General features: G+C 34.3%; 1 protein-coding gene across 1 annotated transcript; it reads left to right on the top strand.

The window, feature by feature from the left end:
* The first annotated feature begins 1,793 nt into the window (after window positions 1-1,793).
* On the top strand, window positions 1,794-26,947 carry LOC129282743 (sphingomyelin synthase-related protein 1-like). Its single transcript, XM_064114069.1, has 4 exons — window positions 1,794-2,173; window positions 19,964-20,111; window positions 21,952-22,102; window positions 23,567-26,947. Exons 1-4 carry the CDS (start codon window positions 1,794-1,796, stop codon window positions 23,890-23,892), a joined length of 1,005 nt encoding a protein of 334 aa, XP_063970139.1. The 3' UTR covers window positions 23,893-26,947.
* Window positions 26,948-27,547: the final 600 nt, after the last annotated feature.

The raw sequence follows: 27,547 nt of genomic DNA on the forward strand, positions 1-27,547 counted from the left end.
AATGAAAAAAGGAAACTCACTGGAAAGCATCGCTTGTTTATGTGAGTCCCCTGAAATAAATAACTGATTAAAATTTATCAGATACAAATAGAAATTAACAATGTTCAATAGAATAATTGAAAAATACTTAATGGGTTCAAGCTTCGTATGTTTTTAGTAGCTCTATAAGATGATACCAAAGAAAAGTTGAAATTGCCATTAAAAATTGAACTAAAATGGCAAAGAAAAATCACTTTCTTTTCAAAAGGGGTTAGGTCCACACAGAATGTTTTTGGAAAAGAATATTTTAAAAATTATGAAGACAAGTAGATTTCCATTATACCCAAATATATGTTCTCATGGTAGGGTATCATGAAAATTCAGTTTCGCATAAGAATATTGCAATTTGGGAGAATAACAAAAAGTGAATTTCTTGAAGTAGACCTAACCCTTTTTGTAACCAAACTCTTCTGAAGAGCTCATTTGTCTAAAGGGGTTAGGTCAATTTTTCACAAATTTTATTGTTTTCTGTCTCAAAACCTCGAAATTTTTAGTCTCTCTGATGATACCAAAGAAAATTTGAATTCAAATGAAAACGTGAATAAAAGTGGCAAAGAAAAATCTTTTTTTTTTTTCAAAAGAGATTGGATTCACTTCAGTTTGCTTGCACAAGGGGTTGGGTCCACATTGATATTTTTTTTAATATATAAAAAAAAATTGAAGACAGGTAGATATCTTTTATACCCAATTTTATGTTCAGATGATAGGGTAGTACATCATGACAATTTAGTTTCTCATAAGAATATAGACCAGTTCGTAGTTACTTCAGGGACAATTTTGGTCATATGACCTTTCAGTTCTGTCATTAATGATGGGTACTTTGATAATATGGTTTTCGCAGTTTGATAAGCGGTCTTTATCCATGTTATAATGTGAAATATCTTCTAGAGAGATGCACGCACCGTGAAAACTAGGGTTCAAAATTGGCACTACTTGGTGTCTCAAATCCTGAGGTGTAACACCAAAGAGTGTAAAAAAAGACCAAAATGTTGTTATAACACAAACATATGTTCGCATAACGCCAAAATAATTAACACCGGTGAAGAAAAGACCGCATTTTACTCTATGAACAAAGGTAAACACCAATGGTTTTCGCTGTGTATCTAATTACTCTGGTAGTAGTGTATACAATGCATTACGTAGACTACTTTTTATCATTTACAATTTGATATGCAATCATTTTGTCTAATTTTGATGAATTATTTTAATCAAATAAAGACCACCCCAAAAAATATTGATTTGTTTCACATGACAATGAAAAGAAAATTAGAATATTTCATATTTGGTATAATGAAATACAAAAGAAATAGTGAGTGGGTGACGTCATCAGTCCCCTCATTTGCACACCGATCAGAATATGCATATAACTGTTCTGTGAAAAAAGCAAACTTATAAATGCCATAACTTTTTTATTTTACATCTGATTTTGATGAAATTTTCAGTGTTATGCTTATATGATTATTTTCCGTTTGATTCAAATCAATTTTTTGTTGGTATGGACATTTCCTTTATATTATCTTATCTATACTTACGCCATGTCGGAAATGCAGTGCACGCGGATGAATTTTAATTAGTCATTTGTGCCCTACGCTGCTTCTGAATGCGTTCCCATGCGACTAGGCACTCCCCTTATGCACGCCCTATCCATTCGCATGTTGCTGTAGTATTATGCATGATAGTATGTTCCGCAGATGTCGATCTCCATCTATTTCTCAAACCGTTTCCCTTTCCTACGTAAACTGCACAGATTCGTGATGGAAAAACCATCGCACCAGATGTCGAACGGCGTACAAAATGGCGTCGCAATCAAAATGCCTTCAGAGTTCCTCCAATCGAACGGGTACCACCACCACAACCACCACCACCACCGCCACCACCAAGAGAATGAGAAGCCCCTCCTCCCGGAATACTGGAAGACATTGATAAGCTGCCTATACCTGAACTTGGTGTCTTTCTCCATGTGCTATGGTGTCATAGTGGCCCACCAGGAAAGGCCAGACAGACATACCCACCCGCCCCTGCCAGATCTCATGGATCACCTACCCTTCGGAGCTTGGGGGACACAGGGGACAGAAGCATGCACCATGATTCTCAGCATGACCTTTCTCCCTTTGGTCATCGCTCATAAACACAGGTAAACACCAGCAACACATCTTCTTGAAAAACCAAATGGAGTAGAATGTACGCTGTATAGGCCTATGTTTTATCTGAGCAAAATGCTTGTTCAAGATTTCATATTCAGTAAAAATAAAAATTACTGATATCGACTTCCTGTTGAGTCTTTAGAAAATGTTCTTAAAATCTTTCTTTTTACTTTTTGATTTCTTTATGCGCATTGAGCACTCTACAGAGTGAATTTGGCGCTTTAAAAGTCACATGATTATTACTATTGTTAAATTAGTACACCTTATTAAATGACTAAATTATACAACACTATTATATCAGTTATTTATTATTTTTATTATATTAATCATTATGGTAATGTTTTGTTAATTCATATTTATTAACACACCCTCACACACACATACCCTCGCACACACACACTCACCCACACACCCACACACATACACGCACACACCCACATATATATATATACATATATATGTATATATACATGTATATATATATATATATATATATATATATACATTATACATATATATATATATATATATATATATATACATATACATTATACATGTGTATATATATATATATGTATATATATATATATAAATGGGTGTGTGTGTGTGTGTGTGCGTGTGTGTGAGTGTGTGTGTGCGATGGTATGTGTGTGTGAGCGTTGTTATGAATGAGCAAATGATTATCATAATAATTTATATATATATATATATATATATATATATATATACATATATACGGTCAATCGGATCGGGGTCGCCCTAGCCACTAACCCGTCTCTGTGGTCTAGTGGTTAAGGCACCGGCGTTCAAAGCTGGGGGCCCGGGTTCGATTCCCGGCAGAGACATTTTTTCGGCATCACCAATTTTTCCAAAGGGTAGATAGCTCTGGGGAACCTTGATTTAAGCTACGCCTACCATTGTTCTCTTCATCCATTTCTTTACAATATATATATATATATATATATATATATATATATATAAAGTTTCCAAACGGTAGGTAGCTCTATAATATAGTATAATATAATAGCAAAATAATTCAAGTAAATAAATAAATTTGTAAATAAATTTGACAGCATAATTTGAAAATGATGGCACAGATAATGAAAAGGTTAAGAGGAAGTTTGCTGATAAGCAAGAAGTCTGATCATCATATTACTCATATTCTGCCATTCTGGCGCAAGCCTCTTTTTGGACCCCCCACAAAAACGTTCCGTGTTCGCTCAAGCATGAACAATTTTTTTTAATTGCATTTCAAAGATAAGATTTCAGAGCATCTATTAACATCAAAATATAGATATCATAATTTGAAACAAATTTTGTATAAACTTTGCAAAACTGTCCCGTTTTTTTATATACGCACTGTATATATTGTAGTAAATTAGATTAATACAAACAACTTTTGGTAATTCGCTTGTAAATAATAAACAGTGAAAGAAATGAAAATGAGAGAATAATAGATTTGTAGCTTCACTCAATGTCCCTCAGAGCTGCATGTCATCCATTCTGAATCAAAGGTTGAAAAAATGCCTCCTCCGGGAATCGAACCCGGGTCCCTGGTTCTGAACGCCAATCCACTAGACCATGGAGACGGGCAAGCAGTTGGGCGGACCGAGTTCAATTAACAGACAGGCCAATTTCCAGCTCTTTATATGATTCTTTGTTTTTCGGTGCAGATAATTAATGTAAATAATGAAAAATGAGTAGCCGCGTGCCTAAGTTGGATACCAGCTAATACAAGCCTGAATACATGCATTCCTCAGAAAGGGAACAATACATTGAAAGATATTGGATGAGTACAAACAACTTGTGGCAACTCTGTTGTAAATAATAAAAAGTGAAATAAAATGAGAGAATAATAGACGTGTAGCTTCACTCAAGGTCACTCAGAGTTGCACGGCATCCATTTAATACACATCTGCACCAAACGACAAAGAATCATTAAAAGATTGGTAATTTGCCTGCTGGTTAAAGAAAATGAACATATTTAAACGTGTTCAAATTATGCCATCTTTTAGATATTTAATTGTGAAGCTAGGTGATATATTTTTATATTCAATATAAACCCCTCAAAAAAAGTTTAGAAAAATGTGTTTGGCCATTGATTTCTCCCAACTCCCAATTTTACACAATGCATATTTTACATTAAGCAAAATATCATTTAATTCTCTTTAAAATGATACCATGCTTGTTATGATCATGCCATTACGAAAAGAGCAGGATTCAAAAGCGTTGGATAAGGTCTGTATGGGAAAGCTGCAAAATACAGAACATGATTCTTTTGTCTGTGTCAATAGAGATGAAAAATCCATTCAAATCAAGCCCCTGCTTCTGTACAGAAGTGATGGTTCTGTGAGATTAAATGGTTTGAGACTTTGAGTCGTGGTTTGAAATACCCATGCATGTCTTTTTGCTGGTTATGCGTTTGCTTGTGCAGAGGTGTGTTCGATTCCATGTTAATGTTGATGTTAGGGTGCATGAAAACAATTAAAAGAAACTGCTGAGAAACTCACTCATCACCACTGAAAAAAAAAGAACAGTGACTCTCAATATTGTGTCATTTGAAACTTTTGAATTTTGACCTTGCCCCACATTTCAAGGCACTGCACCTCCATGTGAACCATAATCATATCATGTAGGGTATCACTTTAAAGAAAATTGAATTATCTATTCATCGATATTAATTACACATTGATATTTACTAAAACCGATGAGGAATTATCGATCAAACTTAAAAGAAACCGCTGAAAAACTCACTCATCACCACGGAAAAAAGAACAGTAACTTTCAATATTGTGTCATTTTGCAACTTTTGAATTTTGACCTTGCCCCACATTTAAAGGCACTGCACCTCCATGTGAACCATAATCATATCATGTAGGGTATCACTTTAAAGAAAATTGAATTATCTATTCATCGATATTAATTACACATTGATATTTACTAAACCCGATGAGGAATTATCGATCAAACTCAAAAGAAACCGCTGAAAAACTCACTCATCACCACTGAAAAAAAGAACAGTGACTTTCAATATTGTGTCATTTGAAACTTTTGAATTTTGACCTAGCCCCACATTTCAAGACACTGCACCTTCATGTGAACCATAATCATATCATGTAGGGTATCACTTTAAAGAAAATCCGAATTATCTATTTATTGATATTAATTACACATTGATATTTACTAAAACCGATGAGGAATTATCGATCAAACTCAAAAGAAATCGCTGAAAAACTTACTCATCACCACGGAAAAAAAGAACAGTAACTTTCAATATTGTGTCATTTTGCAACTTTTGAATTTTGACCTTGCCCCACATTTCAAGACACTGCACCTCCATGTGAACCATAATCATATCATGTAGGGTATCATTAAAAAAAAAATTAAATGTTCTATTTATTGAAATTAATTACACATTAATATTTACAGAAACCGAGGAGGGGTCATCGATCAAAATCAGATTTCCAAACTTTTTTTGAGGAGTTTAGTTTGTTTTTCTAGACTTTCCGGACATTGTAGCGTTTTTGTTTACATTCAGCACTTAGCATTAAAGAATGCATTTTCTGGTGGGGCTCACTTACTCTTTAGCACACCACTATATATATATATATATATATATATATATATATATATATATATATATATATATATATATATATATATATATGTATTTATATATATACATATATATACGTATATATATATATATATATGCACACATATATATAAGGGAGGGTGTGGGTGTGTGTGTGTGTGTGTGTATGCATGACAATTATTGCTTCAGCTCTTTGCAGTGCTGTTCTGGTTAGTATGATGTTATGAACGCTTAAAAAGCTGATACTACTACTATTATTATTATTATTATTATTATGTTCAGATGTGTATCAGTATAGCATACAAAAAATTACAAATAAACAAGAACAAGATGGAACAAGGTGGAACGTAGTCGTATTGACATGAACAAATATTGATAGTGTCTGAGAGAAAAACATCGCAGAAAACATGGAATTATTCCGAAGCATTAAGCAAATAAGCATTTGTAACTTTAAAAAAGTCATGTGTAATATTTCTTGGAATTGATGAAAGTGAAGCTTAAGGGTGTGTTTTTTATATTATATTTCATTTCCTCCTTTCGAAAACTATTGTAATAAATCATATGAAATAGTCAATGACGACATACATGAGAAATTGAACGCACACGCATTTTATAATTAAACTAGAAAACAGGCTCCTAAATATAATTACTTGAAACGTATCATACATTATATCCTCGTCTTGAGAACTATTAAAATGAATGACATAAAATAATAGTCAATCAAAACAGAATCATGAATTTCGTAGTGACCGATAATTATGTGAATGCCGCACGTCAGGTGATGTTTTATCAACCCAAATGCATGCTAAAAATCTGGGTTACCCTACACTTTTCCTATTGATAGGTTACAGAAATACAAAACCGAAAATGAAAGCACCCTTTACAACCAGGATATATAAAACCAGTTCCTTGAATCAATTCTTAAGAACGTTGTAAACAAGGAAACTGGTATTCATACTATGGTAGTGCACACACTGTTACTCCATACTACCCCAACACACACATGACATGCATGATAAGTTCATTTATATTTGATAATACCAATACAACAACAGCCACTTAAAACGAATTAATAAATCCTTAGAATATGTCATCTTTCACCAAATCTGAAGCTACATCTCTTGTTATTGATATAGCTATGAAAAAGAAAATGATACATGTTTTGTTTTTGTTTTTATGAAGAACATTAGTTTTTCTTATCATAGAACCAATATGCTTTTTGTTTGCAAAATCTACAATTGTTTGCTGTTTTTCTTATAATGCATTGTATAAATGGAGGTTCTATGGCTATTGGACTAAAATGTATCTTCCGAAAGTTAATATATAATTTAAGAATGTCGATGCTGAACATGAATAACATAAATCATTCATGTAAATTAGTCAGAGGAGCGGACCCTGTACAATACATTTGAGGACCCCATGCCGAGATGCCGATTATCTAGAAGTAGATAATATAATATATATATATATATAAAATATCTATCCAACTATTCCAGCACGACACTCTAATGCCATAATGTGGAATTGTTGTTAAGGGTATGTTATGACCCGTAGGAAATCAATTTTTTTTTTATTAGTCGATGAAAATATTAGAGAAAATAAAAAAGGGAGAGAAGAAGAAAAACAAAAGTACTCCTTGACAATATACTTCGATTTAATTGACCTTGTTCTATGTTTTTCTTTTAAATGTAAGTTCAATATAAATTTCGATTGTTTTCATTTATGATTGTGTTGTAATCATGGCCCTTGGAAGCGTGGTTACTTCAGGATTTTCCTGGGGAAAAATTTCAAATTTTCGGGACAGAAGTAATGGCCTACATGACGTACATTTTGTAGTGAAACTCCCTTTTTGCTAGTCAATTTTCTCGGGAAACAAGTATTGGTCTGCATTTTGTAGTGAAACTTTTCCCTGGTTGTAACTTTTGTAAACATATTCAATCTTGGCCCTTGTACCTTCCAAATATAAAAAAATAAATAAATTGATTAATAACATAAGAAATTGGAGAAGAATGATATGAAGATAAGGTTGAGAAAAGATAAAGGGGGAGAACAGCAAGTACAAGGAGAAGCTTAGAACGAAGACAAATAATAATAATAATAATGATGATAATGATGATGGTGATAATAATAATAGTAATAACAAGAAGAAGAAGAAGAAGAAAAGGAAGGAGACGAAGAAGATGAAGATGAAGGAGAAGAAGAAGGAGGAAAAGGAGACGAAGAAGGAAGGTAGAGGAAGATTATGAAAGTGAGAGAGATTTATTGAAAGTATTTTAGTATTTTATGTCTATTACAAATTAAAGGCTACTTTTGATCACCCCCGAAAAACCAAATACATGTAACCAGGAAAATCCATTACCAGCGTACATGAATGCGATTTCCCTAAAGCAGCGATCATGTGAAGAAACACATAACACTGTGTTTCGCTGGAAAAATTTACAAATTAAAAATTAATTTTGATAGAGTTACCCATCAAAACATCTGCGTATGATATACCCCTGCTAATCATGTCAACATGGTCGTATGCAGTTTTTTTCTTTCCGCGGGGGCGGGGGGCAAGACCAGTTCACATTTTCAAACAAACTAGAAAGCGAGGGAGTGAAGAGACTGAGCTTGTCATGAAGGCTCTTCTGATTTTTTGAAAAGTAAAATGGGGGAAGGGGGCGGTACACAACGCAGGTTGGTTCCCACTGCAAAGGGCACAGCCAAACAAGAAAACTTTTTGTGATATATTCCCTTTTCAATCAATTTTCCACGCCATTTAACAAAACCCGCATTCACACTTGACCCAGGGAATTGTAAGCAGTTCAATGAACCACATAATGACTTTCCAATGTAATGGACTGTGTAACAACAGTATTTCAATATCAAAATTATAGACATTTTATTGTCAGGAAAAAACAATAAAAAAAAAAAAATTCCCCCATATTGTACCTGATTTAAGGGGTATTTGGAAGCCAAAGTGAATATCAAAATACAGTATCTGTCGCATACATTGCATAAGATATGATATATGTATTAAACAATCATGCTTTCAGTCAGTCCACTCTTATCAAAATTACATGCATTATAATGCTCTCGTTTCCCCATTCATTTTTATACAAAATATAATATACAGAGGTCTATGGCGACCATTTTTAATAACAAGAAAATAAAGTGTCAAAAATCATGTTTTCATAGAGTATTCACTCCTGCGTCGAAATTGCAGGTATTTTTTAATCAATGTGTTTGCAATCTGGTGATTTCCAGCATAGGTAATTTGCATATTTTGGAAGCCATATTGTAATTTTGCCATATTGCGGAAGTTACGCGAGTGACATCATTCAGAATTGGAATAAGCACCCTCGATTTGAAAATAAAACGTCAAAAACCATTGTACCTGTAAGTAAAAAAACATGGTTATGTCCGTTTTGCGTGGATTATTTTGTGTTGGTTCTGCGGCTTGCAGCAAGAAGGCAAAACCTATTTTTCAACCCAACCCCATTCCCAAGATTTTGACTGAGCTGATTGAAAAAAGAGCAGGCATGTGATTAGTTATCTACCACTGATTTTTGATTTTAGAAAGGGCAATTACTAAACTTCTCTTTTTTTCTAAAATGGGGAAGAAATATCACTTCAATTTTGGAACTATTTGACTGGCGAAAGAATTGGGGGTACTTTGCTGTCCCGTGTGATTAGTTTCAGGAGATATCATAAATGCCAACTTATTTTCAAAATGAACCGGTCGCGGTATCCTTTTCTGGTCAGATACAGAATGCCAGATACAATATCCTATCCACTGGTAGTGAACACTCGACCCTCTTATCTTATCCTTAAATTTACGAATTTTCTATAAGTGACTTTTTTTTACGAGCGTGTCTACCTGGTCAATGGAAAATGTTTACGCGCATGAGCCTCTGTATTTAACGAATGTCTAGCAGGGCCCTGGGAACAATATTTGATCACAGGGGTGCCGATGTAAATTTGACATGCAAAAAACAAACCAAAAAATCACTAAAGCTAAAAAAAAGGGGGGTTTCACTACCAAAAAAATCGCGGTCATTTTGGTCATGAGAAATTTAACTACCAAAAAAAATAATAATAAGGGGGGGGGGTTCTATACAAATGTAGGTCATTGAGGTTATATTTTTTTCTATTTTGCCACTCCTACGACAATTCCAGTGGGTGCGCTGCCTATGGAAAATAATACACGCAGCACCCCCTAGGAAAATCTCGCTTCCCAGGGCCATGGTGTCTGGACAGATGCGGTAGAGGAACAATTATGAAGCACAGACATTTTAGTATTGTATGGTATCCATAATGTTCATAGAGTTCATCCTTGTTCATTGGTCCATGGAATAATGATCATGTTAAGTCTGATGTTCATTTCCATGCTTCCCATTTTTTTCAAATGACACAACTGCATTGACATGAACATTACAATTATAGGTTGTGACCTCGTCATAATAGTGGGGGTAATCGAATTCAATACATTTCCTTCCTGCGGTTCCATGCATTGTCATGCTGTAGACAAATGATGTCTGAAACAACTACCAAGAACAGAAATGTATCGACAGGACAAGGTAGCATACAACAATGGAAAAGGTCATAAATTGGAAACATCAAAGGACGTTCATCTGTTTTACTATTTCCACTAAAATTGGCAGACAATAAATTGGTCCATGTGGTGGCAAAATAATGTATGAAAACAATATCAAACTTTATGCGCATATTTTCATTTTTTATGGGAACTTTTAAGTTCACTTATCTAATTATCAGAAAAAACTATACACTACAAACATTTATAAATTTGTAAACAAATAATGAATAAAATAGATTAGAAATAATTTTGTGATTATTTTATATTCAGAAAAAAAATTCCAATTTTTTTTTTCATTTATTTATTTATTATTATTTATTTATTTTTATTTTATTTTATTTTATTTTATTTTATTTTATTTTATTTTATTTTATTTTATTTTATTTTATTTTATTTTATTTTTTATTATTATTATTATTATTATTTTTTTTTTTTTGGGGGGGGTCCATCTGTACGCCAGTGATATGTACTTTTACGGTTTGCTATGCATCTGAGATCCTGACCGGCAAATAGTCAGATATCGAAATATTGTGACGAATATTGGGTTGGGTATGCTAAAAAGCTGCTGGCTGTCTTGAGGCAGCGCAAATTGTTATACAAAAAAAGTGATTTTTTTTTTTCATTTTGAAGCAAAAGTAGCCACAGCGTGTGTGTGTTGGGGTGGGGTGCGATAGAGATTGTAATGAATTACATCTGGGGACATTTCCTTACATTTTACCCATCAAACGGGAAGTCACTGTCATACAACCGGGGACGTCCGTCGTACACAATACCAAGCCAACAAATTCCTCACCTTATTTCAAACCGTTTCACTTATAGCGAACGCAAGATCATTGCAAAAAAGTCCCGTTTGGCAGATGAAACTTAAGATGTGTGTGTAGGGGCGAGGAAGAGTCCCCGGTTAGTGGAATATGTTTGTGTTATGTAGGAAGATTAGCCCTGTCAATGTTAAGTAAGTGCCCCATTGCCAAATTACAAGATTGTGTGACAGAGAGAGGGGAGAGAGAAACGAAAGAGAGAGAGAGAGAGATAGGGAGGGATGGGGAGAGAGTGTGTGTGCATTGGCGGCGGAAGCCAAAAATTTTAGGGGGGCCACCAAAAAATTTTGGCAAAAAAAACGCAGGAAAAAAATTGACAAGCAAAAAAAAAAAAAAGCTATCAACTAAAAATTAAGGGGGGGAGATCGTCCCCCACCTCAGATTTAGGGGGACAGAGAGAAGAGAGAGGGAGTGTGTGTGTGTGTTTATTTGTGTGAGAGAGGGAGGGGCGTAAAGCGAGGGAGGGGAGGGCGAGGGACAAGTTTCGTCCATTCGCCATTTCTCTCCTCTTTCATTCAGTCAGTAAAGTCTTTCTACAAGTTCCTTTCGATATCAGCAAAGATACCTATAGATAACCGTTAAATTTTTACATAAAAGGAAAACAATAGAGAGGAGGAAGAAGAAGAATTAAAATGAGCAAATAACGAGCCAACAAAAACACAGTGTTAACGTGGTTAAGTTGATATACATCCCACGCATCTTTAAAAAAATCACAACTAGGATACTTTAATAGTGTGTTATTGCGAAACTACAATTATATTGAAAGCGAAATTCAAATCATAATGAACTGAATACCTGAGGTCTTGTTCGAAAACTGGTGAGCCGGGCAGCTGATCGTCGTAAGAGGCGGAGCCGATAAAACAATTGCAAATATGTTGTTTGTCCTCAGTCATGGACAAAACTGCTGTTTTGATTCACCGATTTTCGACAAAGACTGCTTTTTCATTAAGGGATTTTGGCAATAGCTTTACGTTCTAAAAAGGGTCTCCGCAGTACGTGTTGCAATAACTATTTGCCTCATCCCGAATATAATCGACCAGTACAAGAACCCAGTGACTAGACTAACTTGATAATTCATTATCTATTTGTCACAAACGTAAACTACCACTGTAACTAGGAACCACCCCCCCCCCTGCATAACCCACTTGCAAGCCTAAAAGTGTGACAAAGGATAAATGGTTAACACCAGTGGTGACTGCCGGCGATTGCTCTTAGAAATCCCCCCCCCCCAAAAAAAAAAAAAAAAAAAAAAACAAGCTCAGTATCTCAATTGTTAATTGATCGTCACAGTTCTCACATCTCGTAACTTGATCTACAAAATATCAAGTTTCAATATGAGCGTGCTATTGAGTTTTCTAATAGTACAACTATGCCTATTCGATTGCAAATAACGTCTTCATATTTTTTCACATTCCGATCAATTGACTTAAAATGGCATGTTGTACAAGTTGGAATGTGGCGATATGATTACATTGTTTAGAAAATTGAAGTCAATGAATCTATACAATAATTAGAATCAGTTTGCGTAGTCACGAACCAAATCGAAACTATGCTGTAGTAACTTGGCTTCCATTGAACATGTTGAAAACATCTTAAAAACATTTAAAACAAGTATAATTTATCGTACGTCAAGGTTTTAGGAAAGTTGCTGGTAGATCACCTTCTCGTCGGATGGCAATAAATTGCATGGCACTTAACTTCAGATCCTGCGATCCGCCAGCAAATAACTGCACCTGAATTCCCAAGTCATCTACTTCATTCATCAAACATCTAAAACTACCTGGTAATTAATGAAAATCTGCTATAAAAGTACACCCACACATACACGCCCACATGCCTCCCCACGTATACTATCTATTATTCTGTGTTTTAAACCAAGCAAGATATCCGCAAAGTGGGGACATTCCCTTTCCAGGTAGTCGCGTCTATCAATTCCGTATACATTCAAACATTTCCATACAGTTAATGGATACATTGCAAACAGATACAGTTAGGCCAATATTCCAGTTGTATGTGTGTGTAGGAAGGGATGGGGGCACCCCTAGTTGGGGAATAGGGTGTTTACCACGTTCGAATATGAGCTTAATTAATGGATGGGTTAACAATTTCGAGTGTTTAATTTCACACGCAGGCACGCACCTAAACAGACTTCATATCTTGACCAAGGATTTCCTGGGTATGCAGACCCATTACTGGTTACATGGGTTATATGCTATTTCATAGGAGTACGGTTAATTGGTCCTCGTTTCGCACTTAGGCCTATATCACTTGATGTCAAAGGCCTATTACACGAGATTCCTACTACAACAAACGTTCTCGTGTCATATGTGCTAAATGTTTCATAGATGCAGGCTGTGTTACAATGTAAAACACTCCGTCCCTAAGATAGGACGTTAAATGGAGGCCCCGTGTAGAGGAGAGTCACCACCTTTGCACGTTAAGAACCCACTGCACTATTCGTAGGGGTAAACCCTGGTGTAGTGGTCCACATGCACCCCCCCCCCCCCCAATGAGTTATATCGGGAGGAGAGACGTGCGGGTCAGAGTGATTCAGTTCGCTTTTCGCCTCCCAGGCACAGGTGACGCCAAACAAATAATGATAATAGTAATAATAATAAATGTCATTAATTCCTCCATGAACTACATGCGTGTGTGTTTCAGGGGGATGTGTGTGAGGTCGTGGGTCTGAGGGTGTGTGTGTAAGTGCGTATTTGTGAAGTTGAACACTCGAAAACCCAATCATTTAATGAGGCTCATTTTCGAACGCTTTGCGCCAGCTGGGGTGCTCCCAACCCACACTACTTCCTACACACACACACATACACCCTCCCCCACATACACAAGACTGACACACACACACTAACTGTTTGAAGTGATACGGAATTGAAAAGCGTGACTACACATGAACAGGGGATTTCCCCCTTGTCAGATATCCCGATTATTGCGTTATAACACAGAATAACCCCGCGAATGTGGGATGCGTGCATCTGTGTGTATTTTTAAATCTCTATCAAAATGTTTGCATCTTTATCAGTATTCTGTGCATTCAATCGTTTCATTTATTATTTTTACTAGTCCCTTTTTTATCCTCTTTGTATTCCCCTCTTTTTTGGTCTGCCACGCACAATAACATTTTACGCTATACAGTGCGTCCCACAAAAAGGAAACCCATTTTTAGAGATAGATTTCACAATTATTAAATATGTTTTGACTATACATTTGATACTCATGGCAACAGTGGATTTTCATCTCTAATTTGAAACCAACAGCTTAGCAAATTGTTTCCGCATGGCAGATTAGAAACAATACATACTGAGGCATATCAGTAACATTTGCGCAGAAATGAACGTGTGAATCTGAATCCTTTCGCATTTCAGGGATCAGTTAGCTTAACCGCAATCTGGTTTCAACATTACAATTTCTAATTTGACTTTCACATGAATGTTTGAATTGTTCATCACATACATATTAGGTTTCAAAATAAAGAGAAATAATCTCATTATATGACTATGTAAATTAGATATCGTATTTCATTTGCCTTTGAAGAAAAAAGACATGGGAATCCCAATTTTTTTTTTTCTGGGACTCACTGTATAGAAAGAAAATGCATGCATCAACGAACCGCACAGCTATTCAGAGTGCCGCGGTTTTTTGCGGGAAATATGCATATGAACGACTGTATATTCTACTATACAATATAAAAGACAGTCATAGTAGATGAACAGTCGATCATTGAACGTATGTTCATGGTTTCCATGGTGACCACCTTTGACCCATTTTTACCACACCCATTTTGAAGTGAGTCGAATTAAATGGAATGCGTTACCAGATCTCAATGATATACTTTTTTTCTAATAATTATAACATAATACATACTATGTATTATGTTAGACTTATTAGAAAAATAAGTATTTACGTCGTATTTTGCAATTGGAGGCAACAGAATGGCAACCTGCTAATGGAGGTTACCCCCAAGTAATGATGGATTTAGTTAGAGAATTTGCAATAAGCCAGTTCGTAGTTCCTTTCTGCGCATGATCAAAAGATTCTACGCATGATCAGAGGAAGGTCATTTGTACTAAAGTGACATGGTGGTTTATAATCTAATGAGATAAGCACCAACTTTGATGTCTTGATTATTCATATATTCTTTTGAATAGTGGTTTTCATTTACATCCACAAAAAACAACAATGCGTCCACGAACGACTGGTATTTCACAGTTTGCCAAGTACATTGTGCAACATGCTATGATATGCATTCAAAGTAGGAATGCAACAAATACCTTCATAAAAGTGCATTGGTGTGCTATTCTATCACCTGGTCTATTCAATTTCTTCATCCTGCTATGTAAGGCAAGCTTACGTAATATCTTGCTTTGAAATCTGCCTATCATAATGAAAGAAATGAAAGGTCATTCGACCAAAATTGTCCATGAAGTAATTAAAAACTAGTCTATTAATTAGCATCGATGCATTACCCTCCTGGAAGAACAGTGTCCCACAGTGGGTACCACAGTGTGGAACACAGTGTGAAATCCCCTTCACAATGTTCAATTTGGGCATTTCAACAGTGTAAACACGCTGCGAACAGCCATACTGTTAAGCACTGCTGTTGAGGTGTCCAAAGTGTGAAAATATCTTCATATTGTGGAATTGGAGCATTTTACCAGTTTGAATATTTTCTTACTTAGTCCACTATATGAACACACTGCGATTACACTTCAATCATTCTGGCAGAGTATTTTCTTTATTTTTATGCATTTTATGGAACATTTGTACACTATTTACACACAAAGTCACCATCATCATACAATTAAAGGGGCACTCCAGGCTGCAAATAATACGATGCCATTGTTAAAGATAAAAAACATCAGACAAACAAAGCACAAAAAATTTGATCAAAATTGAATTAGGGATAACAAAGTTATGACATTTTAAAGATCTGCATTATTTCAGTAAAGCAGTTCAATGCATGTCGTCATTAATATTCAATGAGCAGACTCATGATGTCATGTCCCAACTTGCTCTTTTGTATTTCATTACATGAAATAATTTCTATTTAAATTTTTAAGTCCCAATTATGTTAATTAAATTTCAATTCATTTAAAATAAACATTTATTTTCTTCCATTTTTCACAAAATATCACTTTTCAATATGAATTATACAAAATATGACTAAATTTGTCATAAATACACACACCCAAATATATATATATATATATATATATATATATATATATATATATACATGTATATATACATACATATATAAATGTGTGTGTATATATATATATATACAGTGCGTATAAAAAAAAATTACACTTAGAAAAAATCCTGTAAAATTATACATTTTTAATATCCTGAAGATTTTTCCACATCGTAACATTGGTACATATCCATTTAAGCAAATGACAATATAACTGTCGAAAAATATTTCCGCTTGAGTGAACACCACTTACATTTGAAAAGTTAGTGAAAAATTATTTGCGCAGACCTTTGAAATAGTTATACGAATAAAAGTAGACCTTATTCAGAAGAACAAGTTGAATTTATCTATTAAAATTGATTTGAAGATATCTTTTACCTTTTAAAACTTTTTTCCTTGCCCAAAACACTTCGAAGAGTGCATTGCGCCCCATCCCACTCCCCCACACACTGAGGCAATCGTGACGATATTTGCTTTACACTGAGCTGTGATTTACATGAAATGGCTTAGGCTTGATTTTCATTTTGTTAATCATTGTAACGCTTGGAAAAGGTGTGGAGAAACAAGTATTAAATAAAAATGAAATGTAAACCCACTATAAATGATAAAAACTTAGTGAAAAAATGCTAGAGATGTCTGATATAAACTTTTGTTCAGATTTAGTTATGTCCTCAGATCCAGCTGGCACAAAAAGGGTACAGGTTGTGCTTACTAAGTGTTGAAATTTCAATTTGGGTGGCAAAATTGTTACAAAATGCTTTAATGTATCCGTCTAATTTCTATTGACTAAATTTTATGCCTCCTCACGGCGTTTCTATTAAGTCTTCTTTTGTTTCTACATTATGACGCCGATGCAGAACTCTTTGATTTATATATATATATATATGGGCAAAAAGAAGCTGCTGAAAACTGCTTATCTAATAAAAGAGAGCAAATGAAGTAAATTAGAAAGTCAAAAGGGGGCCTAAGCTTTCGATCCTAGCAGAATCTTCGTCGGAGGCAAAATGACAAACATATAAAGTGGAACAACCACTGGTCTATATTATGGTTGTTCCACTTTATATGTTTGTCATTTTGCCTCCGACGAAGATTCTGCTAGGATCGAAAGCTTAGGCCCCCTTTTGACTTTCTAATATATATATATATATATATATATATATATATATATGTATATACAAATATGATATATAGGAAGAAGGTGTAGTTCCTTGAAAGCAAAAGTCTGTAACGGGATGCGTCTGTAACACAAATACAATACAAATACACAATGCAAAAAAAGGAAAAAGAAGAAAGATGAGAAAGGAGAAAAAGAAAGAAAGAAAAGGGAAGGGACCAAGAGCTAGAGAGGGAGATGTGTGCGGGGAAGCGTGTATGACACTGAGCAAAAAAATAGAGTACAACGAATGTTGGTTTGGAAAGGGCATCAACAACGATTGCACACATATCATGTTATCTGAAATAAAACAAAACAAAGCAAAAAGAAGCGCGAATTTGAAGAAAAAGGGTCAATTTTCATAAATAGGATGACATAATCATTTTCTTAACCTTGTAAGCCAGTGATACAGAATTTGTTATATAATCAGGAAGATCATTCCATATTTTAGGACCTGTATAGTTGATATTGTGTTGAAAAAAATAATATTTCTATGTTTAGGTTATCATATGTATTTGATTAGATGATATGGTATCAAAATTACGTATACTAGATACATGAGTAAAAAGGTCGAGAAGTTTAGAAAGACTGATGTCTTGTAATTTTAGCAGTTTCAAGGAATGGAATTAAGATTTAGTGTCGGTTAATTGTATGTTGTTGTCTGTGGAAATGATAGGTATAATTCTATTTTTGAGAGAGCTTAATTTTTTTAAATGGCTTTGGTATGTGTTAGCCCAAGCCAAATTACAATTATAGAAATAAGGCAGGATTAAAGAGCAATCTTACGCAAAACAGTTTTAGGAAGATAAAAGCTTAGACGATATATTATTCCAATATTTTTAGACACTTTGTTCTTAATTTCATTTATGTGAGTATCCATGTTAAGTTACCTTCAATAATAACACCAAAAACCTTGTATTTTCAACTGTGGGAATAACCTGGCTATTTAACTTAACCTCATTAAAATCGATATGCCCTTTAGATTTGCGAAATATTATATAATTGCATTTTTTGTCTCACCTGCGAAACAGAGTGAGACTATAGGCGCCGCTTTCCGACGGCGGCGTCAACACCAAATTTTGTTTTTGACAGCATAACTTAAAAAGTATATGAACCCAGTTCATGAAACTTGGCCATAAGGTTAATCAAGTAATACTGAATATCCTGCCTAAGTTTTGAGTCACATGACTACGGTCAAAGGTCATTTAGGGTCAATGGACTTTGGCAAAATTGGGGGTATTTGTTGAATTACCATCATAACTTTGAATGTTTATTGGTTTAGTTCATACAACTTGGACATAAGAGTAATCAAGTATCACTGAACATCCTGTGCAAATTTCAGGTCACATGACCAAGGTCAAAGGTCAATGAAGTTTGGCCATGTTGGGGGTATCTGTTGAATTACCATCATAACTGTGAAAGTTTGTGGATCTGTTTCATGAAACTTGGACATAAAAGTAATCAAGTGTTACTGAACATCTTGTGCAAGTTTCAGGTCACATGACCAAGGTCAAAGGTCATTTAAGGTCAATGAACTTTGGCCATGTTGGGGGTATTTGTTGAATTACCATCATATAAACTCTGTAAGTGTATTGGTCTAGTTTATAAAACTTGGACATAAGAGTAATCAAGTATCATTGAACATCTCATGTGAGTTTCAGGTCACATGACCAAAGTCAAAGGTCTTTTAAGGTCATTGAACTTTGGCCATTTTGGAGGTAATTATTAGATTGCTGTCATAACTTTCAAAGTTTATAGATTTAGTTTATAAAATGTGGATATAGGGGTAATCAAGTATCACTGACAAGTCTTAGGTTGCATGATCAAGGTCAAATTTCATTTATTGTCAATGAAGGTAGTATTGCATCATCATATGAATGGTGTTTTTTTGTGAATAATTATTTGACAGTAGTTTCCAAAGTCAGCACTGCTGCTATATTGAATCGCGTGATGAAGGTGAGACTGCCAGAGGCGCTCCACTTGTTTTGTAATTGATTGTAAGTTTGTTTGTACTGAACCATTTACAGACATTTATGAGTTCAGCATTAACAGCTTCATATAATTGCTAAAGATTTTTGTTAGAATATGAATTGTTTGTGTCATTAGCGTATATGATAAAGGAACAGAGGAACAGAAGATATATGTCATTGATGAAATGAAAGTAACAGAAGTGGGCCAAGTATTGACCCTTGCGGCACACCACATGTAATTTCCCTGTATTCGAATTGTACACAGTTATAATTGGTGCATTGTTTACGATTTGAAAGATAACTACAAAAAAGGTGAATGGCAGTTCCACGGATACCAAAGTTCATCAATTTTGACAATAGTATAGTATGATCAATAGTGTCAAACGCTTTAGATTTAGATTTAATGTCGTTAATTGAATATTGATAATATGTAAAATGGCCACGAGGTGATTTATACAGAATTGTTGTTTCCATTCTGTTTTCTTACAGGACCATTATGATAAGAAGATTCTGCATTATCATGGCAACTATTTATGCAATGCGAATAATCACCGTCTTGTGTACGGCGTTGCCCGTTCTACCACCGCCAAGCGAGTGCTCTACAATAGTAAGTTACATTTCAGGCAGTTCGTTAGGGAATTTTTGCCCCTGCATCGGGGACATATCCAAGAACACAAGAAATGTGTTGAAAATGCTGGTGAAATACCGAGGAACAGCTGGAAAGTCTTTGTCGAAAATTGGTAAACCGGGACAGCAGTTTTGTCCTAAGTTGAGAAGCAATATTGCAAAATTGTCGTTTGTTCAGAATCCTGGAGGACGATTCATAAAGCTGCTTTTAAGTTAAGAGCGACTTTAAGAACGACTGGTGAACCTTTCTTACACACTAAACCGTCGCCAATGAACATTTTGGTGTATACCATTTACTAGAAGAAAGGATCACCAGGGGCCCGTTGCATAAATCTTTTGCCATAAAAAAATTCTTGCAAATAAACCAAAAGTCTGGCAAACAAAATTATGCCATTGAAAATTACACATTAAAAAACGTTTTTTATGGCAATAGTTTTATGCAACGGGCCCCAGTCGTTCTTAAAATCACTCTTAACTCACGAACAGCTTTATGAAACACCCACCAGCACATAACTGCTGGTTTGATTCAGCAGTTTTCGACAAAGACTGCACGGTTGCTCATTGTCATGAAGGGCATCTGACAATCCGTTTCTAATTTCTTGAATCCCTGGTTTTATACAAGAAGCTTTCCGGCGGTGATACCATAATATTCGTAAAGTTCAGTGACACCAAATTGCATTTGACCTTGACCCTGTCAGTGACCTGCACTTTCACCAATCCTGATAACCATCATGTCCATGTTCAGGGATTAGAATGGGGGCTAATAATTTCATAATTATCATGAAAATAAAAATATTCCCCTTTGTTGATTCTTTGTTGTTGGTGTTGGTGATACCACAACAAGGTCAAAGTTCAAAGCGACCTCCAAATAAATTCCTATTGTGTCCAATAACACAATGCTGACATTCCTTGCGGAAAAAATATATTGCCCATTTATAAGATATCGGTAAAAATCTTACTTATTTGGGAAGCCTCCCACAATCACAGTCCTAAATTAACCTTAAATAGACTGGACTATTCCGACGCCTAAGAAATCTCGGCCGTCGATCGCGCGATCTCGACAAAAATTGGCACGCGCAAATTGTGCGAAAAGTCTCATTGCTAATTAATTATGCTAATTCAAAAACAAAAGTTTGTTCTAATTAACTAAATAATGCCCATAAAATGCTAATTTCTCGTTCACAGACTCTTTATAAGAATCTGATCAAATGTATTTGAAAAATTCAACATCACGATAATTTTTATATGTATTTTATTGTTTTCTAAATGTCTTATGTATTTATTTATTTTCGACTTTTTGTTTTTTATTGTTTGTTCAATGGAAATTGTCGGGGGCTTTATTTCTACCATGAACCACATAAAATCAATAGATTTTAATCAGTAAAAGGAAAAATAATGATACATTTAACATTTGAGAATTTTGGCTAAAAAATTATTTGCATTGGATTTGTACACTAATTTACGCTTTTGAGCAATGTTGGGTCTGCATGCACTTACGAAATGTGAGCTAATTTCGGAACCGCGTACCCAGAGGTCGTGATTGTGGTCTCAAAAATTGTGCGTAACGTGATATTAAAAAGTCAGCAAGCGACACCGTCAAAGAATTTTGCATGGGGGGTTTATCGCGAAAATATCGAGGGGGCTGAATTAAATAGGGTCAAGCAGACAACAACAATGTTACTTTTTATTTTTTAACACTGTTCCATTTTTCTACTTATTCAATAAACTGAAGCAAAAGTACAGTTTTATCAAGTGATTGATTATAATTGATGGTTTTTTTTTTTACGATTGTCACTTTTATCTTGTTATTCTTTTCTAAGGAATTGGACACCCCTGCTAAAAGGCTAAAGATCGCCCTCTTAGTTTGGATGAAGTCGGGATCCCGGTTAAGCGGTATCAAGATGTGCGGTGACTACATGTTCAGTGGCCATGTGACTTCTCTTACCGTTTTAAATCTTTTTATAATAGAATGTGAGTATCATGAGAATTTCAACAAGTTTGTTTAGATTCAACAGCTATTTCAAAAATCCATCTTTTTCGTAGCTATTAGTTCTAAGGTTATTACAGTTCTATTCAGCTAATTGATTGTAAGCACTTATGCATTGATGATAACGACAGTTATAATAATAGTAGTAATAATATTAATAATGATAATGATAATAACAACAACAACAACAACTATAGTAATGATAATAATAATACCAGCACTGGATTATAGAATAGCAAGTTATTAACTAAATAAAAAATGTATCATTGTATACCGATTGTATTGGGTAGTAATAGTGTCTTTCGTTTAGATAGGCTTACTGATAAAGAATTGTACGTTTTGTTATCATTCATTGATTTATTTCTTAATAATATATATATAGAGAGAGAGAAGGCGGGGGGTATGAAGTATGATTCATTGTCTAAATCCGATACTAATTTCATTCTTAGAATTTATTTATCAATCTGTCACAAGATCTCTTTTAATCCCTCATTCCGAGCCATTAAAGTGATGGTCCGGGCTGAAAATATTTATAACTTAATAAATAGAATAGAATTCACTGAGCAAAATGCCGAAAATTTCATCAAAATCGGATAACAAATAACAAAGTTTTTGAATTTTAAAGTTTAGCAATATTTTGTGAAAACTGTCGTCATGAATATTCATTAGGTGGGCTGATGATGTCACATCCCCATTTGTTCTTTTGTATTTTATTGTATGAAATTAGGTTTATTCAATTTTTTTCCTCCAAGACCTCAAAAAAATGGATTGACAACTGATTTAGTGCATTATATATTTATTGCTGTAACTTATTTCATTATAAAGGAGACATAATTATTCACACAAGTATTGAATAATGAAAAAAATATGATTTTATGTAATAACATAGAAAAACGGAAAGTGGGATGTGACATCGTCAGCCTACCTAATGTATATTCATTCACTTTAAACTTCAATAACTTTATTATTTGTTATCCGATTTTGATGAAATTTTCGGCATTTTGCTCAGTGAGTTATAAATCAAGATATAAATATTTTCAGCCCGGACCACCCCTTTCATAGAGATTTCGCCCAACTCCGATTCAGGTATCACGCGCGCAAAACATAGACTTGTATATTTAAATGGCACTGTTAAAAAGATCATTAAAAAATAGAGACGAAATTAGAGGGTCGAATGTTATCTGACCAAAAAAGGGTACCTCGACATTATCGACATTATAATTCGATTTTTGTTTAATTTTTGCAGCAGAATATTATGTAAAAACAATTCTGTTGTGAAAAAAAACGTATGGCAACGTACAATTGATGAAAATATTAAGTTTCTATAAATTTATACATCTGTTATATCATAATGTTTTGGATTCTGAATAAAGGAAAACAAGCTTTAAAATCATTAATACTTTATTACATTGAACATGTCAAGTAAAAAGCCATGTTTTCTTTTTCAGATTCGCCAGGTAGATTATTTCCTATACGATTGTTGTCAACAGCTATCAACATTCTAGGCTCTGTATTGATGGTCATAGGAAGGGGACATTACACTGTCGATGTCGTCATCGCGATCATCCTCGTCTTCGTAGTCTTTCATTATTACCATTCACAAGCAAGCATTTACGTCCTCACGAAGAGCAGCGAGCAGCTTCGTTGGTTTCCATTCTTTTATTATTTTGAACGTAACGTTTGCCGAAAGGTTCCGAACGAGTACGAGATTCCCCGTATCTTGGATGCGCTTCGCAGTATTATAAGCCAAATAACAGGCAAAAGGCAGCAGTGATTTGATAATTCATTTTTTTAATGTACAAATCAGTGCCTGGTGTTTCCAGCGATGTAAGTCAAGGGATACCAATTAAAGGGGAAACTCACCATGACGATAAGTTGGTTTTAATACAAAGAGAAAAATGTATATAAAAAATAATGGTGAATGTTTTGATGAAAATCCATCAGTTTAATAGGAGAGTTACGATAAAAAAGTTTGTAATGTGTGACGTCGTATTCGAGCAGCTCCCTCATACATCATCTACTATGAATTCCAAATTGTTTAATTGAACATGATTAAAAAAATTTTTTCTGAAGGGAAGGGATGTCAAATGATGTGTTTAGTGATATATCCGCTGCAAAAATGAAATCACTCTCGCATGACATATGGAGGAGCTGCTCGTTTGTGACGTCACAAAAAATATAAATATGAATCGTAACTCGTGTCATTTCTTAACAGATTTTCATCAAACATTTATGATTTTTTTTTCTGACGTTGTTGAAATTATGGTCCATGTTGAAACCAACTAATCGTCGGGGTGTCTAGCCTCTGGCCGAACATGACGTTTGTGGGGCTACGTTGATTCAATTTAGCTAACGCGGTTTGATTGTCACGCAATGTACCGAATGATATCTTGTCAGAAAAAAATAACCATCAATCTAAACTTGGCGATTACTAGCATATAATATAACCTGTTTACTATTTGAGTCTGCTGCTTTGCCTTCCTTAACATGCATGTCTTGCCACAGCTGTTTTTTCTTAAAAGAAATCTAGCGAATTTCTTTTAAAACTGTCTAAACCCCCAAAACCAAATCGGAAAAAAGACGCGAGATAGAAACATATATAAAAGAAAATACACCAAAGCAACAATCGGTGTTGCGTTGCTGTACATGTTCATGTTTATTCTTTTGAAAAAAACCTATTTACCATTCAATTTCCCAAAGCTATATTTCCGTTGTTTCCAGTTTGACTCAAAAAATTGTTAGTCGATTGTAATGCTCTAAATTGGCATGTCCTTTTATTACTATTGTTCATTATAAAGGCTGCATTATGTAGAATTGTTTTGTATTTACGGTTGCTGGTAGGTAAGTATCCAAGTATTTTTTTAACATTGAGTACTAAAGGCCCGGTTCCACTGCACTTACGGATGCAAAGGGGATGTAAAACGGAAAAGAATCTGGCCATCCGTTGGAAAACGTTATGTATCCGTATCTTTGCATACGTGTTTCATACACTCTATATCCATCGAGCATTCGTCCACTGTGACTTCATTGTTCGCCCATTTTGTCTATTGTCTGGCGCGGATGAAAACGGATTGAGCCACCGCGAAATTTTGCTAGTCCCCTGTATCCGTTATGAATACGTTTTGTGTCCGTCGGCCCGTAGTAGGACCAGGCCTAATATGAATATGCAATAATCGCGAACCTTGATCCAACAAGAGAAATTTGGACACTACAGTGTACTACTCTTTATACAGTCATATTGGTACTATTTATTAGTTACATGTATATACATGCCTTACGACATCTCTAAGATTATGTACGGTTAAATGTGCTTCAGTGCTGAAAGAAATAAATCGAGCTGAAATAATTTGAATTTGTAGGTCACACTCTTCAATCATATGGTTTCTTTCATTCGATGAAATAAATTCAATTGGTTGGGTGAGCAATACATATGTCTATTAAGTGTGTAGATTAAAGAATCTTGCATTCATTTTCTTTTTATAAAATATACGATTATGATATCTGTATGTGATGTATATATATATATAAATGTAGATTTCTATTGGATCAACTTATAAGCTTTCGTATTGTTGTAATCATCATCATATTTAAAATTTAAGTATGGATTACACACTAAAAAAAATAAAAAAATGAATTAAAATATTGATAAAGATAAGCCAAGCAGCTGTTAACTCAAACACGTTTAGGAAACTGTTATATGCAGCTGCACATTATTATTTTTGAAGAGTCAAGTTTGACTAGGATAATGTCACCTGGAGTCAAATCTGTTTCCAGTCAAACAATGATCCATTCCGAGTCACTTTGACTTTGAGTTAATTGAGGGGTTTTAAGCATCCCACACCTTTCAAATTCAAATAAATTCGAAATCTGGAGTCACTGTAACTCTTGGTAGGTTTGACTAAAGGCTGAAAGTATTCAGAGTCAAATTTGACTCCGCAGGAACAAGCGTGTGACTATTTGCCAAGAAACTTTCATTTGTTTATAGTAAGAGTACTGTGCATGGATGACATCCTGTTCTATGAAAATCAGAATTGTGGAAGCTACATTCACAATCGCTTACTAATACTTTTCAAGAGGCTGTAAATTAAAATGGAGCTAAATGCGAATAAAATGTAATATGTATCTTATTCCGCTTAAATACAAAAGTGTCTTGCTCGATAGATAACATGTCTTTCTTACCTAGAAACTGATTCAAATATTGGAAAATATTGATGTGTGACTACCACTCCGATTCTTTCACTACGCCTATGACTTATCTTTCAGCACCTTTCGTGCACCTATTCTGTAAAAATTTAAGCTTTTATCTTTATTATGTAATGTAACAATTAAATATGATACATTTAAACTTAAAAATATTGGTGGATAACAGTGTTTGGTCCTGGACAAATTATTTACCAATTTATCATTCTTGCCAAATTATTTAACCTATTAAGCTATCTTTGTTCGTTAAGGAATGATGAGTGAAAATATTATCGTTACAAATTTTTAACCACGTATATACGCCTGGCATTTCTTCGTCTATGAGATGGGCATTTTAGGAAATTGATTGAATAACTTGGTATTAATGAGTCTGCCTTACATTAGATATTCTGTCAAATAATTTAATATATTAAGTTATCTTTGTTCATTAAGGAACGATGAGTGAAAATAACATGGTTACAAATTTTAAACCACGTATACGCCTCTCAATTTTTTGTCTTATATGATTGTAACTATAGGATATTGATCAACTAACTTTGAATTAAAGGGTTTGACTTACATTATATATTCTGCCAAACTATTTAATCTATTAACATTAAACTATGTTTATTCATAAGGAATGATGGGTGAAAATCATATGGTTATATGTTTTTAATGACGCCTGATATTTCTCTGTCTTTCAAGATGGTCACTATAGAAAATTGTATTTTAACGGTTTTGAACATAGATGTAGGCATAGAATATTGTGAGGGGGAAATGAATGCTCCATACCTTTTTAAAGTTTAGCCGGGGTTATTTGAAATAAAGTACCGAGCGATTTATTATTATTACAATTTTTATGATTATTTATGATAGTATCAGTATTATTATTTAAATAATAATAATAATATATCGCATAAACTATCAAATATAGTACATGATTATAATACATATATATATATAAATATATATATATATAAATATATGTATATATATATATATATAATACATAATCCGAGCCTTATTTAACTCTGGCTACCCATGTACTTGTGCGATCATGGTGAAAACACATTTATTTCTGCGAAGCCTTGTAAAGCTGCGGAGCCTTGTAAAATTGCTTAAAGACAATTTGCCCCAACCCAATTGCGTATTTGGCTCACTGTATATCGTTGTGAATAAACTATTCTGAAATAATTTCTTAGAACACCCCCTCATTTCCATACACATTTGACTTTATTTTGAATAAGTTT

This window comes from Lytechinus pictus, chromosome 19 (assembly GCF_037042905.1).
Source record: "Lytechinus pictus isolate F3 Inbred chromosome 19, Lp3.0, whole genome shotgun sequence".
In the NCBI taxonomy this organism is placed as follows: domain Eukaryota; kingdom Metazoa; phylum Echinodermata; class Echinoidea; order Temnopleuroida; family Toxopneustidae; genus Lytechinus; species Lytechinus pictus.

Excerpts from the sequence above, each read along its gene's own strand:
- LOC129282743 (XM_064114069.1), top strand. The coding sequence starts at position 1,794 with ATGGAAAAACCATCGCACCAGATGTCGAACGGCGTACAAAATGGCGTC. Across the intron at positions 20,112-21,951 it reads CAAGCGAGTGCTCTACAATA|GAATTGGACACCCCTGCTAA; the intron begins GTAAGTTACATT and ends TTCTTTTCTAAG. Across the intron at positions 22,103-23,566 it reads AAATCTTTTTATAATAGAAT|ATTCGCCAGGTAGATTATTT; the intron begins GTGAGTATCATG and ends TTTCTTTTTCAG.